Raw genomic sequence first — 16,978 nt, 5'->3', positions numbered from 1 at the left:
CGCTTAGCAAGAAACAGGAATCTTCCTCTGTCGCTCCCAGAGGGCTTAAAACAAAAGCCCTCCTCAGCCTTGGCTCCGTTTCCATACGTGGGATTAATGGTGTAAATAATCTTCCATAAAAGAAGGAAAGGCTAGAGATATTTGTAGCGTAAGGCAAATGTGAGCAAAAGTCAAATGCCAGGAGTCTGACAACGTTGTCTTTTCTTGCCTAGTGTATATGCTCAAATTAGAATTTTAGTATTTTCTCCTGCAAAGAGTACTTTGGTAAATGTCGAAGCAGTGTTACTGGGGTTTATCCCGTAGTTACGTAGCTGCAGCTATGGAAGCTGCTCCTCTATCCGTTCTGGCTGTCCAACGGTAACTTGTTTAAAAAGAAGAAAAAGGAAGAGTGAAGGCCTGAACGTTAACTGATGGATACTGTGAGAGAGAGAAGAATGGTCATGCTTCTGTTTGCAATCCATATGTGTCTGAACAGGCACACAGAGACATGCGCTGCACTTTGGTTAAACATGCCTGCCATGTGCAAATCAAAGATTTCCATTCGAAAGATAATCGAGATCAATGTCATATATAATCAAAACGGATGAGTATACATTTCAACCTAAATAGAGGTATACATGTTTATAAGGTGGAAATCTAACCTACAGGCGCAATGTTTTTCTCATTTTCATCACATTTTGCCAAGGAGCGTGTGATGCCGCTGTGCATGCAAATGCTTCTACAGCTATTTGTGCAAATATATACGTACAAGAATTTCTTCATACAGAAATGTACGTATGTGTAAATTGCGTGAATGTAAATAGAAGAGAGGCCATATGTCAAGTCCCAAAAGAGCATCTGATGTTGATATGTAGACAGTGTGTTACGGGCCTTCCTAATTAATAACCCAGGTTAAAACCTCTTGGCAATCAATTAAGATTAACGACAGAAGTCATTCTCGATCGCCCTACGCCCGCATCTCGGGCCGTGAAAACCCTGGGTCGTGATACTTTAATCCTGTTATCTGCTGCCTTCTTCATCTGAAAAGCCTACAGATTAACGCCGCAGACGTTACCGCGTTTACAGCCAGCCGCTCGGACAGCTGCCCTACTTTCAGCAGTTAATGGAAAAGGAACTAATCTGGTTAGCAGCGTAGGACTAGTTCATAAATTTGGACGCCCAAGACAGTTAAAGCTGTCACATCCCGTCTGGAGAGTAGCGACCGAATGAACCTGTCAGCTTTCTTCTCGCTGCCTCTTGAAGGCAGCCGGTCCCTCTGTAAGCTGGACTGACGAGATACGCGGCATTACCATAAACTACAAAGGGCTGTGCCCGGGCGGGGAGCTGTGGTTTAGGACGGGGTTTGGTTAGATACACGCTGACCTCTCTCCACTGGAAGCCAACTAGCGATTAAAGATAAGCGGGTTTACTGTCATCCACTCCATAAAAAAGATGTTTTGAGCAATGAAGAAAACAAATTTGTTTTTTCCATTTTGAATCACGCCCAGTGAAATAAACAGTTATTAACAAAAACTGCGCTGCCCAATGAAGTGTTTTCTTTCTAGTACAGCTTGGAGAGGGGAGGAATTGTCATGCTCTTTAGGGTGGCAGAGAAGGTATTCGATAGCTGTAGCCAATTCATACTCCGCCCAGAAAAGATGGACTTCTCTTGTCTTAACAGGCATCGTCCCCGCACTGCCAGCACAGCTTAAGTTACCGCGATGCCCGGCATGGTGTATTTGTTGCATTTTAGGAGGCCTAAAGCACTCATCTTTCAGAGAGCCGTTTGTAAAATCACGACAGCAAGAATTCCTCCGGCTGCACACTCCGGCGGCAGCTCAGCTTTTTCAAACACTCTGTTTGACGTGTATCACGGCCTCGCAAGAAATGCATCCTGTGCTGGCATGACAGAACCTCCATCGGGACCGTTACCCAACCACGTAGTCCGCTGACGTCCAGCAGCAATGGTAACGACACAGGTGGAGCGGTCCAAGGACCTGCCCGAGGTCTGTCGGAGCCGCTTTGTCCGTTTTACTCCCTGGGAGAACTGGTCAAATTGGCAAAAACATCACGGCCTTAAAACTGACCAGGAGGTGTGTTTCTTTCCACTGCTTCATTCGTACAAGTGTTCGTGCTCACACTAATGAATTGTGAAGGCTCATTTTAACGAGCGCGACAGCCCTCATCTCGCACAAAGCGAGGGAGCACCTAAAGTGACTGCCTACGCTGCGTAGATGGGAAAATAGCCTTGTTTCTCCTAGATTACTACCGCTTTCATTGATTGACAGCTAGCAAATCCAACTATTAACTTAACGGCTCTAGCTAGGGTGGGGCACCTGAGAGGCAGGCAGGCTGGACCCTCCTGGATGGTAGCCTGCAAGCCAGTTTTAACAAAGTGAAGCTGTGTTGCCCATCTACAATGAGCATCCTTTTGGAGGAAGAACTACTGTCTAGATGTTGTAATTGCACAATATTCTTCTGCGTCTTCGGCACAAGAAGATCGTAGCAAGTTCGTGATTCATAATCGTGCTTATCTCTTGGCTATCACTTGCCATTTGAACAAGAGGGGCAGGTGTGTCGACTTCAAAAAAGACTTTTCTCTTTTAGGCAGGCCAAGGGACAACTGTTTTTCTGAAATTTAGTTCAGGGCTTTGCTCAACGGGATGCATTGCTTTATGTTGGAGACCGACCTCTGAACCCAGTCTGAATAGGGCAGTTTGAAATGAATGCTCTTTAAAATGTTCTCTTCCACTTTCTGTAACAGTGAACTGAATAATTTTAACAGTAATATGGGTCTATTCTGCAAGTTTAAGAAGAACTTTGTATCCAGTTTAGCTCTCAGGTCTATACAAACAAATTCCCACTTGAAGAAACAGCAGAAGTGGCAGAAAACATTTAAGAAACAGAGGTGCTCTTCAACACCCTTCTAATCTCACGCGTTTCCTTAACTAGTTTTGCATCTTCTTACCATTGCAGCAGTTTAGAAGATGCAACATAAACATAGATGTAAACTTTGCTATACGGCTGATACTGAAGTTTCTTTTTAAAACTGTCAGTCACCAACTTCTCGAGCATACTGATTTCCCGTTGCGCTAAAATACGCTATACCATACTACCATGGAAGAGGAGCTCCAGTGAACGGAGTCTTATGTTGCAATGTAAGTTACTGCTAGGTACAGTTTGGCTTTTAAACGTTCCCAACCGGGAAGCGCACTACTTGTAAGTAGTCACAGTGATCGTTCTCTAGCTGTAACTTGGTATTTCTTTACGCCTTTCAGCAATTTGCAGTGATTAAAAAGGAAGCCAGATCATCTTATTTTCTTGAAGGAGGTCCTCCCTGACTAGAAAACAGTTCTGTTTTTAGAGAATACAGGAGTAAATCAAAAAATGCTGCTATCCCCAGTCTCATTCCTGTTGCCATTGCCCCGCAGGCAAGCAAACGTTGCTCAGTGCGTTACGAAGCACTAGGCTAGCGGCGGCGCGGGCAGGCGGGCAGCGGGCAGGCGATGAACTGCCCGTCGAGCCGCGCGGAAGCGTCGCGGGAACGGACGGCCAGGGCACTCATAGGCACTGCAGTTGGTCTTCTGTTTCAAAACGGCAAGTTTTTTCTCAGTTGTAAGGAGCTTAAAGCCTCAGCCTCCTAACAATTGCTGTTCCGCTCTACAGTTGACAGACTGAGCTAATGATTTAGTAACCTCTGCTGTGCCCGGCGCAGGAATTACTGAAGAAACATAACGGCAACGGTAACACAGGCCTCATCTCAGAGAATATGATACTATCAAAGCATTTCGAACTGTCAATTTTGTGATGCTAACGGAGTTGCAACACAGAATATAGTTCTTTTGTACAACGTAGAGATGCTCACAAAGTAACATTAGTGTAAACAGGTGTTTGTATTAATTCTGCAGCCATTATTATAAACGAACCTTTAAAGCAGGTAAATGCTAGTAGGCTTAAAATTAAAAACAAGTAAAAGTGTGCTGCTTTTTTATTAGGCCATTTTGTAACATTAAAAAAGTTGAAAGTATTCTATGGTCCTACTACAGAAATTTTTCTAGAATTAGCTATAGCTTTTTTTCCTTTTACCAGTCACACGTACTTGCATCCTGATAGTGCAAAATCTTAAATACAAGTGCCAGAGGCTACTTGTGGACTTAAAAGACGTTTGCGTGCATACACGTGCGCAGGATCAGAATCTCAGCCGCCGTCTAATTGCACAAAGCAACAAGGTCATATAAAGAGTGTGGAAATCCTGACGATTACCTGCCGGTGCTAAACTACGAATCGGAAAGTAACTCACGGATGCAGAGGAAAGAACAGGACCCTAACACTGGCGTCGCGAACCTGCGCCAAGCTCTGTTCTCACGCGGTAACAGGCTCCCCGGAAGAGGTGTTCCAGTACACAGGCAACGGCCGACGCTCCTCAGTGCCACCGTAACGGCGCGCGCGTTCAGCTCCGCTTCCTAACCGAACGCAACGCTGTGGACTGAAGGCTGCCATAACCTCGCTTAAAACCCTCGGACAGTTAACTCGTTTATCAAAGTACCCCAAAAGTACTGTGGTTCGTTCTTCTTTGCCCCTTTAATAAAAAAAAAGAGTCTAAACAGGAGTGTGAACGTGGGGTAATGCATCATTTATGAATTATCTTGTTAGTGCAGAAAACAAAATGTGGCTTTGAAAACAAAATCTCCTGCCGCGGACTCCGCTATGTTTGATGGCAGCCCTTCAAAAGAGTTCACGGCTTAATGGAGGCTGTTTACGTGGGGACTTCGATCCGTACCTGCTGTCCCCCGTCACTCCCTGGAAACTTGGCGGCAGATGTTGCAGCGTTAAGTTGTCTCTGAAGTGGCTCTCTGTCCTCATCTCCCCGCCACAACAGAGTCAAACTATATTAGATCTCTTTATTTGTGCCTGAGGCATGTTTGGGAGCGCAGCTGTGTCCACCCCCACTCTACCTTCAGCGTTTCAGCCCCCAGGCGGCAAATGTGAGACCAAAACTGTTCTGCCACCCTTAACTACATCTGCTGACAGTCCTGCAGCCTCGCCGCGGGCCGCCGCGGACCCGTGCCTCCGCTCTGAACAGATGTCGGCGACAACCTGCTAGCTCACACCTGTACAAGCTTCCCTAACCTCACGGATTGCTAGCTGAAAAATTTATGACTCCAAGGACTTCCATCCGCAATCAAAGCTGCTTGGCTCAACCGCGCGCAGCCCTCAAACTGGGCCACCCTCGGCACTCTCTGGCAGCGTGGCAGAGGCGGGAGAGGAGAGAGAGGAGGAAGAAAAAGCTCGCTCTGCTTTGATACTTCATGCCTAAATTTCAATTACTTGATCAAGGACTCTAATTCAGCACTGAATTCTTCTAACAAATGGGAACTACCAAGGTCTTAAACAGTAAAAGAAAGAAAACAAAACAAAACAACTGTGTGGCTGCCGTTTACCGTAACCGTGCTTCCGAAGTAAGTACGTGTCTGCGTGTCTCGCGGTACGTACATGTGACTGCTCCTCCGTTCGCTGACTTAAACCCATCCTGGGTACAGCATGGGATCTCTTCCTAGCACGTTATGAGCAAGTAAAAAGATTTAATTTTTTCCCCCAAGATACCAAGTACCTTGCCAGACAGAAACTGTGCTCCTGCAGTGTCACAGGTCACACCTTAATGACTGTTGCTCTAGACTTTATTCATCAGTACAAATTCTACTCCTTTTTTTCAGTGGGGATGCTGCAGATCAGTGAGCTACCCCTCTGTTTTTCATAAACCAAGATGTTGGTCAGTGTCTTCCTGTCCAGTCCAGAGAAGTCTGGCAGTAGTGACGGGCGGACGCCCGACTTTACGGCGGCTCAGCAAAGCCTTCCACGGCAGGAAATTTTTAGGGTAACTACCTGTTTTTACAGTCAGAAATCCTCAGAACAGGGCCTGACTGACAATTTTTTAGCCTGTTCAGGCACCATTTCTTCCGCCTTCCTATTTACATTGAAATTACCTGTTAAACTATATTGTACTGTATATTTTGTCTGTGGATTTGTTACTGTTAATTCTGTTACATGTAACATGCATCATTCATGCAAACAGCAAATAACTTGCCAACATAACAACTAGAATGGTAGCGCTAGTATCTGACTATGGTCCCTCTTCTTCCACACTTGTCCTTGTCTTAATTAAATCTCACCTTTTCTTCCCTTAGAACAGTACCAGACTTCATCCCAGGAAAATGATCTAAATTCCGACTCTCTCTCATTCTGTCAAAACTAACTCCCTCCCTCCTTTTAGTCCCCCTAATTCTTTTACGTCATCTTTATCATGTACATTGCAAAAATAGCGTTCTCGCACGCGACTGCTGTGCGGTATGAGAGAATCTGATCTGTCACGCCCACCTGGGGCCAGTTTGTTGAGAAAAAGTTGCCGTCTCATTTAGAGGAAATCGTTTGCTCCTGTGTCTCTCCGATGTGCCATAAAGAGGAACCTGAATGGTTCCAGTAGGTTTGAAATACCTCGATGATAAATCAGCTCCTGAGACACACGCTAGGATTTAAAGTAATACTTTCTTAAGGAATAACAATCAGAAATACACAGTCTAGCTTCACTATAAAAGGTTCAAATAGTAACTCTACATCCCAGCCACAGCAGTCTTTGTAGCGGAGGCTGCTTTTCCATGGGTCATGAGCGTGCTAGAAGAAAGGACTGTCTGAGGAACAAGTTTCCTCACCTTTTCTTTCTGTGAAAGTTGCCTTTGGCATGGAAGCAGAAAGCTACGTGAAGCAACTTGCATCAAGTTATTGGTGGTCACTTAAATGTGACGTGGTTTTAGTATTCTGATTGCCAGACTCCACTCTTACAAATAGCTGGTTATAGGAAAGATTAGAGTATTTGTTACAGGGAGTTTACATTGAATGAAGCGTGTGCTATGTTTTGGTTTTCCAGCTGAACACGCACAAAACGCAGAATCCTTCACTCTGCTTTCAGGAGGTCCCTGTTTCTGCAAGGTTTCCGGGCTGGTGTGATGCACGTTATTTTTCCTGTTGCGCCATTCTTTTGGCCGCAGTGCAGTTAAGGTCCCGGAATTACCAGCGTTCAGCAGCTGCTAAAGCCTGGCTGTAACACGCCCCGCTTTGCCGACCGTAGCGGATACACGCGCCGCACACAAACCTCATCTCCTTGCTGTGGTCGCATCAGAGAGACTCTGTCGTACTGCCTTCGTAACAGCGCCCACAGCGCATCGAGTCGACCCTGTGGCAACAGAGCAACACGACTTTCAGTGCAATAAAACCAGTCAACGGAGAGCACACGACACCTGCTAAGTTACTGTCCAGGGAGATCCACGGCGACATTTACTGGCAGAACTGAGCACCAGTTCCTTACAGCCGGATCAGCAAAGCACGAGCTTAGGCTGTGTCACCTGCACCACGTGGCTGTGGTGCTGCTCTTTCCCAGCAGCGAACGCTAGGTGATCGGTGAATCCGCTGGGAGCCGAGCGGCTGCGACCTAACCCACGTTTACTTCAGCGCGATCTAGAAGTAATATGTTTATTTGCCAGTATTTTGGGGCTGAATTGCCACACGTCCATCTGGCATCTCTCCCACATAAATGTATTTGTTTTTACAGCGCGTAAACAGCAAGTTCATCGTTCTCAGGAAGCCTCGGACCTGCTCGGCACACGGCACGCAGCTGATTCATGCCGCGCCGTAAGTCCCGCACATAGCAACGGCAGCGGGTTCGCGGCGAGCGCTCAGGCTGCCTGCGCACAACACGCATAGCGGCTCCGACGCTTGTCAGGAGCATCCCGCGCCGCACAGATGGGTTGCGGAGTTTGCGTGCGTGTGTGGACAACACGTCTTCGGGACTTTCTGGTGGTCAGAAAGGACTTCTAGGGAGTTGTGAGGACAGGATAGGTGTATGCATGCTCCCAGCTAAACCTGTGTATTCTCTGCTCTCTTGAAGCAAGGTATTTATGGACCCATCTTCAGTTTTTAAGAAGAGCTTGTTACGGCTTTGCAAGTGAGTCATGGCATCTGCAGAGGAAAATGTCTTTATTTTATGCCGTTTATTATGTTTCACTTGTTGGTCAGACTTCTTGCATTACATCATTTGCTCTTCTTGGTTGGTAAGGAGTATGTGTGTTTAAAACTTCCTGTAACAGCAACAACGGTGTGCTTTTAGGCTTAATTAGATATCCATTGAGATAGAGCAAATGCCAATCAGTCCCCCATAGATTTTAGTACTCTTGCTGTACGATATGTCCCTTTTTGGGGGAAGGATAACAGAATGTGGCCGTAATGAAGAAGTACTCCATTTAGGGCTAAAAACTGCTCCTGCTATTCATCCCGAGTAGATGTTCACTTTGAGAAGAGTAATGTTACAGGTGAGGGGGAATACTTGGAAAATAACGTACAGTTCAGCACACGTTAAGACTGGCAAGGCAGACAAAATCCAACCTCGAGTGCAAAATTAGATTGTACTGAAGACTAAAAAGATTACCTTAATTGGCGTATACCACTTCTCCTGAATGGCTGGTGAGGTAGGCTTTGGTTTACGTGGTTTAGGATGAAAAGGTTCTTCTGGTTCTTCCGGGAGTTTCACCACAGCGTTTTTCGCTTTTTCTAATCTAGCCCCTTCTTCAGTGGAGCCTTTATCACCCCAGCGCACCTGTGCAAAGCCAGAGTTCAGACGTAAATGCACTGTATGCAAAGGCTAAAGAAACTGTTGAAAATACAGAAGTAGCTGAAAAAGTTTAAATTTGGAAGAATTTCTGCATAAACAAGAGGGGAGGTACTGGGGAAAATGTTCCCTCTACATTTCTGATGACAAGCATTCTTAGTTAAATACATTTGTAAATACGAGTCTCTCGGTAGCAAAAAGTCAAGAGAAATACTGCAAGAAAACCCTTGCCGTGTATCACGCGGGCTGTATAGGAGACAGGAAATCTGGGAAATCTTGTCTAATTAATGATGTAAAAATACATTTTCGAGTTCTGATTTATCCTAAAATACCAGACCTTAATCTGGCACCGATGAAAGCCTCAATTTTTGCCACCCCAGATTTCCTAACACTGCATGTTTGTGGAGAACCCCGATGTAGGTAGAAGGCGATCCTCGAGCGAGTTTTAGCCGAAGCTCGTTGAAACCGCTCAGGTTTTCAAGTAGTTCTGCAAGAAGACAGATGTTGGAGGAAACGCAGATGAAGCAGTCTAACCCGCATAATAAGTAAATGGCAAACATGTAGTAATGTATATTTTATCACTGCCACAAGTATATGAAATATATACGAAGGGCTCAAAGAGAAAGGAGACCTGGATTATTGCAGTCGGTGAGACAAGCGCATATTTTCACTTCCGTAAGAGGTTGTGCTTACTACGCTGCAAAGAGGAAATGCAGAAAAACCCCTTCCCTCTCAGAGAGGTGATTTGTCCTGCTGCAGTAATCTTACTTTGTCTCGTAAGTGGCAACACCGTGTGGCAATTTGAGAGAGGATGTTTGCTGCACTGTACGAAGAAACAAACCTAGGCAAGACTGTTACGTTATCATCCAAGAAGAGCATCTAGAAGGTATGGCTGGAGTTTGAAAGTTCTTAGTAAAACTGGCCTGCGTCATTTTCAGTGCAAGACTTTCTAAATCATGCCGTCTGCTACAGTCTAGCCTGTAAGGAGGACGCGATACGTCTAAACCCAGGAAATTAAATTCTGCCATTACATCTTGGGTAAATGTGACATGCCGATGAGTGCGTCATGAAAATGCTACTGGAAAATAGCTAACCGTTACTGCAGGACTCCACCAGCAGGCGTGTTTTTTTCAGGGACCTCTGGACTGGAGATGCCCAGAACGAGAAGAGAGAGAAGAATGCAAGTAAGAAAAATCAGAGAACACTGACCTTCCACCCTGAGGGAAAGAAGTAAGAGCATCACTGCACGCTGCTCGGTAGGTGTGTGTCAGTTTTGACTTGCTACCTGCCAACTCAGGCAGTTGAAAACTAGGCAGAAAAGCAGTGGGAGGCAACACCTCTCCCACTGCAAAGGGGCACCAAGGCGTTCTGCTCACAAGAAAAGAAGGCATGCCCCGGTCTCCTGCTGCCCAGAGAGAGGGAGAAGACTGCTCCAGGTCTTGCTAGGGATGCTCCGTAATGTGCCGGGAAAACTATGCCGTAGGAGGGGAGAAGGAAGCAGCCCGACTTCGTCCTCATCAGCGCCGTACGCAGAATGTGCTGATACGGAAAGCGAAGAAGATACACAGGCAAGCCAGAGTCTAGCCCCCTTCAGAAAAATGAAATCGCTTGGAGGAAAACCTTGTCATTTTATCACCACCACCAAGTGTTTTTTACTGCTGTAATCTCAGCGTAGAGAACGAGAGCAGCGAAGTACAACAGAGCTTAATTTGGTCTGTAATAGCGTAACTCACCTTGGTCAAATGCAGACCATCATTTCTTAAGAGGGGAATTGTTTTGAACCTTTCTGTTATTTTGAACTTTACACTTTGGCTCACTTAGCGATTTCTTTTTCTCGCCGGGGAATCCTCTCCCTGCAATAGCAGAATGGGCTTTTGCGTGCAAGTAGGCCCTGCTGAGTCATTAAAATGCATCTGTATCTTTCACTGTGATCAATGGTACTTTTACGGTGTTTTTTATGAGGTTGTTAAAATGTATTTTAAACACCGTTAAAACCATTTAGAGATAGATGGTGGATTCCTTACTGATAAAATGACCTCCTCCTTCGGATTAAGGCGACTTCACCCAGGAGAAACCACAATTTGTGGAGTCTGACAACACAACTTGGACAGAAAAATCTTGCTGCCTGTAACGGGTGGGATCTAGAAATGACATCAAACACTTTAAAGCAATGCCGAAAAACAGCTGTAGGCAAAGTGAACAGCACTGGCTAAATTATTCTGGACTGGGTGAAGCTCGTGGGGGAGGCAGGAGTGAACGTGTGACTGCCCCAAAAGGCAACACAGTACGCGAAGAGAAGCAGGACAGGAACGGTAAGCAGCGGTGTACTGGTTCATTCTCTCCTTTTCTCTCTGCAAGGAAGCTGCCAGAAGAATCAAGCTGCCGGAGGAATGGCAGAAGAGCAGAGCGCGGAGAAGCATGAAGAAACGGACACCTGCATTACCGAAAGCGGGGAGGAAGTGTAATGACTAGTCCAGCAAGTTTTCCATTGGCCACAGCACGGAAACCCCATTTAACTGTCAGGTAAGGAATAACCTCCCTCTGACCCGCTCACCTCCATCATCTGGTTAGTTTGTTCTTATTCTCTCGTTTCCACGCTTGCTCTGCCCCGATCCACCAAACCAGCAACATGCTCTCTTGAGCCAGTGCAAGGTATGCCAGCGCTCTGTCCAAACAGTGGGGAGCAGGCTCTTAAGCCAGCACTTCTCTCAGCATTTTCCCACTGTTACAGATACCACAGGACAGGGATAAAGCTCCGTATTCAAATGCTGAGGCATTTACGATGCAGCACCTGACCCCAAAATTTGTTAGTGCTCTCGGGTCCCGGAGGGGGACAGAGACACAGCTCCACAGGATGAGGTGCCTTTCAGGAGCCTGTGGTTGTGTTGTCAGCAATTTCAGTTGGTTTACATCTTTAGCCCTTAGTCCTGCACAAAATTCCTAACCTAGATGAAAAAAATTTCTAACCTAATCATTACTTTCTGCTCTCTTCGTTGAAGAGGAAATACCGTATTTTTGACAGGTGATAAACATGCATTTCTTTACGGTACTGATGTTATTTGTGTTCACAAAGTATCTATGGGGTTTGTGTTTCAGTGGGCAAGATCCCATTTACAAACCGTAATGATTTAAACCCTGGAAGCCCTTCTGGAATTCCTCCTGGAGGCTCATCGTGGCTCCCATTAGAAATCCAGGCTTGTAATTCTTTACGTTGGAAAGTATTTTCTAGTTTGCCTCTGAAAAGCAGTGCACAAAATGTTTTTTTTTTCTAAAATCTGAAGCTCTTCTAAATTGGCAGTTCTGAACTGCTGCAGGAAACACATATAAGCAACACAGTTTTAAAATTGCACGTTCTTCTGCCGCGTTTAAAAAGAACTCAAGCAAAGCTGCTTCCTAGACCAGTACCTTTAAAGTTTCATCAAGACACATCAATATGGCCTAGATAGGTATTTCAGAGACAGTTTCCTAGATTGAAGTTAAAAACTGCAGAAAACTGCCTTGCAAATTCCATAAAGGCTGACTTGACTATAAAATCTGACATAAGGACGTGCCCATAAGGATGCACATTTTTCATTCTGTTTTAATTAACATGATGCTATCATGTCTCTTCAAAGACAGGCACTGTTGTCGCTGTGAGTTCCTTTGGGATCAAGCCTCTCCTTAGCGTCACCATTGTCAGCGCATTTGGCTGGCCCACAGTTGGAGGACTTATGTTTCACTGTAATTTCTTCCAAAACATTCAGAAAAGGCTCTCACTCTCTCTTTCTCATTAGCTTGATGGAAAGAGCGTGTCTTCAGGCAGCTATTTAAAGTTCCAGTCAAATGGAACTACTGAAAGCTGTTCTTTCATAGGCAAGGTCAAAACTGTTCTATACGGCAAAAAATCTTACGAGGCTTATGTCACTGGGAAGGAAGCTCACATTATGCCCTTGTATTTTCAGTACACTTCAGAAGTCTTTGTTTCCACCATTTGCAGCCTTAGAGAGCTTCTGTTTTAGTGAATTGGCATCTCCATACTGTACAAACCTCCATCCTTTTAATTCCTCCAACTCCTCGTCCGCCATAGTAGGAAGCATCCACTGTGGGCCATTTCTTGGTAGGCAAGGGCTCTTGTTCTTCTTCCTGTCAATAAATTCAAAGAACGTTTACCTCAAAAAGATACACCCCACACCGCCAAGAGTGTTTTTAGTACATTTCACTAGAGTTCACAGAGAGTAAGTTTTCCCACGTTAGGTGCGAAAGATCAGATATTTAGGCTCCTCAAGTGTTTAGCAATTTCCAAACAAAATCTGGTCACGTTTGGAAAGATTTTTCATGTTTTGCATGCAAAAAACATTGGTGGCGACCATTAAGAAAGTCTGTATGGGGAGTCTAACTGTGTGTTCTCCTGACAGCAATTCGTTTGCCTCATCCTTTTCCTTTCCACTAATAAAAATAATCAAAATACACAGAAAGAAAAAGATTTGCCATAGCTTCTTCTACAAAAAACCACAATGCCTTCAAAGAGCCCTACTCATCATCAGCCCTACTCATTTGGATTCGGCAGACGGTGTTCAGCAGATCTGCAGATAAGGTTACACAGCCGATCACAGTTTCCTGAGCCAACCTTTGTCAGAGTCACTCTTGGCTGCCTCAGCCCAGTGAAGTGTGCCTTATCACGGGCTTAACTGTCAGAGTACACGCGAGTATGCTCAAGCAATTGGCTAAATCAAGACCGAGGGGCAAAAATACTGAAGGCAGCAGGAGATCCTCTAGTGCATTATTGCCCATAAGAGGGAGAGAAATTCCCTTATAAGGGTTCTTCAGTGCTTGGAATGCCAAAGCTGTTTAAGTCGTACATGGATCTCTACAGTGTTATACAAGAGCTACTCAGTCTTTCTGGTTTTGCTGCAGAATGGGAAAAATAATGTTCCACTCTCTTGGGATAAAGCCCCAAAATATTTCTGTGGATTTCGGCTTAATTCATGCCACACTGAGATGACTGAGACAGAACAGAGATTTGGACTTTGGCCATCCTGCTCTCAGCTTAAGGCTTCCCACAGGGCAGTTCTTTCTTCTTCAGCGGCTAGGACAAAGAGAGCTGGATTCGCAGACCACAGGGAAGCATGGAGGAGCGGTATCGTGTAAGCAGTGTGATGAGCAGAGCACCATCGTACCTACCTCTTTTGGAGCCGGTGGAGGTGGAGGGGGATCTTTGATGACCTGAAAGAGCCAAACATATAAAAGCATAAGGAATTGCACTGGCAGCATCCGAAAGCCAAGAGTGAACTGTTGCCATCAGGGTCCCCCACATCTGCTTGCAAACTGGCAACCGCTGCTGCCAGGTCCCTTGGGTATCGATTATCAAGGCCTTCTGGAAATTAACACCATCCGTCTAATAGAAAATAACATCAGTTGACTGGCAGGCACTCTTTGGGCAGACGTGTCTGCCACTTTGCTTCCTGACCGGATGAGACTCAGTCATCCTAAGTAATAGCCAGCGATGAAACCCTACGGAATTAATTAGCGAGCCTGGGAGGAAAAGCATCCCGAGGTCTATGTGAGGTCTTGCATCATCTTGGGCCAAGATGCCTGCTTCCTTGTAGCATGCTGATGGATAATTTCTGGCCCAATGACAAGTGTGAAATGCCTTCTGGTAGCTCAGGCTTCACCTCTATCGACGTCCGGATCATTTCCGCAGATCTCTCATTTCAGATCAAATAATTTAAGTCTGTACATCCTTGACTGTTCAGTGTGGAGTGCCTGCAAGTGGGAGGTGCATTCACAAGGCTTCCTAAACTGTTTCTGGGTAGGGCCTGCTCTTAGGATACTGCGCTTACACCTATATTTAAACCTCTACCTGCAGTTTCTTCCTGTTCTCTTTCTCACATACGTACAGTAAATCTCGGGGAGCTCCCCGGTACTGACAAGAATCCACTGAACAATACAGGGAGGAGAAGAGGAAGGCAGCGACCCTCTTAAATGATCAAGACGAAAACTGAACACACGGGCATTCTTCCACAAGGAAAGCAGGTTTGTAAGCTAAAAAGAAGTACTTCAGTGATATCAAGGCATTTTTTTATGCCTGAATATTGCATAGAAATGACTAAAAAATACCCCATGAAGATAAAGGAGTCCGTTTCTGCTATGCCTTAATATTACACCAACATAACCCAAACTGTCCATGATGACAAACGCCTAAATCTTCTAATACAGGATTAAATACCTTAATTGAAACGTGTCTGTCTTTATTCACTCCCTGCTATTAATTCCAGTACTTCCGTTTACTCTGCCACTGCCTATGAATAATGTCACTGCACAGATGTAGAGCATCATACATAAAAGAAACACGGTTTTCTTGACCAATAATCAAAGAGTTTTGCTTCCTGATTTACATTTCAAGTCACAGTGCCACCAAGATAGTTACTAGTTACTGCCTAAACAAGCTTCGAACTCTTAGCGCTGGATACAGGAAATCTATCAAATGAGAGAAGGCAGTTACGGCACCCTTGGAAACATTTTTCCACAGCACTTCAGGTTTAAGACGCTGAATTGTTCGTCAAACAAACTCAAGAGCACTTTGAGTGGATTGGAAAGCCAGCTATGGATTTTAACCAGACGTTGGTGCTACGATGTTGCAAAAACATGCCAGAAAGCACTTTTCTTTAAATATTTCTGAATACTTTTTCTTCCTGCCCGTCAGGAATGTTCAGAATACGTAACAGAAGTCAATTATTTAATTAGCGAAACATTCCTGAGAGCCAGATTGGAATTACTGGCCCTAACTATACAAGAAGCAACAACACAGGGGGATCATGGGACAGATTCTGAGAGACGCTTGGATGCTGAGCAACGTTTTCCAAAGCATGAAGATATTTACTTCGCACTGAAAGCAATTAAAAGACTGGAAACGGTAAAACAGTACTTTCAATATATTAGGGGTCACCTTATCTTATTTAATTCCCATTCTTATTTCCCTTTTGCCTGTCTCTAACGATTATCTCCAAAAAAATGTATTTTGCTGCCAAGACTGCAAGCTGTACAGGGAGGAAAGGCCTAGCTAGGTTGCGGATTTATATAAATACATATTAAACGATATTATCATGCCACTTACTTTCTGTAATTCTACAATTCTTAAGTCTTGCAGTCTCTCCCGAGCTAAGACAAGTTTGCATAGTAAACTTCTTTGTGACGCATGCTGAAGTTCGCTTGGGCCCTGCACCTACTGATACTAGGGAATCGAAATCTCCACCCCCATGAATCAAGAGAAACTCTACTTTCTGACCTCACTGGGCTTCAAAGGTCACAAGTCAATGGCAGTTTTCGTTTGACTCCCTGAGCAAAGGATCTAGTCCTATGCCAGCTGCTGACCTCCCTGAAGTTATACGGTAAACTTGATTTGAAGCTAACCCACACATTAATTAGCTGCTATTTCTAATAGCTTCAGAAAATGAAAGTTGTCTTAAATGTGACAGTGGTGTGAGAAAATAATCTGCCTCGAGTAGCAGATACTCACCCCTGCTGACAGAAGTGGAATGTAAATGCCTGCATCCTTATCTTTCCACAGGCTCCTCGCACACTCACGCACACTCTCTCTCACACACGCGTGCACACGCAAAGATTATTTTCAGTCGTGTGTGATATTTCAAGGGCAATCAGTAGAAAGCCGTTCTCAAAAAAGAGAAATCCGAGGAACTCATGCAGCTTTGGCGAAAAGCAACGCAAATGCAGCATGAAACTGCACATGCTGAAGGTCATAATCTTGCAAATTAACTTTTCCTGAACTTGATTCAGATTGTTTAAATACAGAAGACTCCAAATAATGCTGCTGTCTTATTAACACCATGTAGAGATTGATTACTTCCTAATTCTGTTTTGTTTTATCATCATCATCACCAGGCAAGGCTGCATCTCATTTACTTAGTTGCAAAGAATGAAGACTTGAGTTTGGAGGAGAGCCGATTTCTTTTAAAAAAAAAAAAAAAGAAAGAAAAAAAAGTTAGTCGCTTCAGGCAACAGTCCCTTTGATCTGCTCATTAACACTTTTCAAATGTTCGCGTGATGTGGGCATTAGGAAATGTCAGCACCAGAGCCTGAAGCCAGCTTGATACGATCATATGTTCCGATATCGAGGGAAGAGTGAAAGAACTGTCAACAGTGAACTGCCTTTAAAAAAGCTAGTGCGGGGGGGAGAAAAAGGAGTCCACGTACCCCAACCTGTAAGCGTACATGGAACTCGTAGCAAGGCACACTGCCAAGAGCAAGTCCTAGCAAGGATGGAGTGCCCGAACCACCTGAGGCTCACCGCTCTGCCTGCAGGTGGTAGGGATTACGTGCTCGTGTGGCTCCGGACGCTCACTCTGT

General features: G+C 44.9%; 1 protein-coding gene across 1 annotated transcript in view; it reads right to left on the bottom strand.

Annotated features, from left to right (window-relative positions):
* The window catches only part of ANTXR2 (ANTXR cell adhesion molecule 2), a gene marked incomplete at its 5' end in the record, with an annotated part of 112,708 nt that overhangs the window by 33,582 nt on the left and 62,148 nt on the right, over positions 1-16,978 (bottom strand). The window contains 4 exons of the mRNA XM_081999467.1: positions 7,127-7,207; positions 8,456-8,623; positions 12,662-12,757; positions 13,796-13,837. Of these exons, the coding sequence (XP_081855593.1) occupies positions 7,127-7,207; positions 8,456-8,623; positions 12,662-12,757; positions 13,796-13,837 (387 nt within the window). The remainder of the gene's footprint in view (positions 1-7,126; positions 7,208-8,455; positions 8,624-12,661; positions 12,758-13,795; positions 13,838-16,978) is intronic.

This window comes from Phaethon aethereus (genome assembly GCF_964289735.1).
Source record: "Phaethon aethereus genome assembly, chromosome: 4".
In the NCBI taxonomy this organism is placed as follows: domain Eukaryota; kingdom Metazoa; phylum Chordata; class Aves; order Phaethontiformes; family Phaethontidae; genus Phaethon; species Phaethon aethereus.
This window is presented reverse-complemented; position numbering and strand designations above follow the sequence as displayed.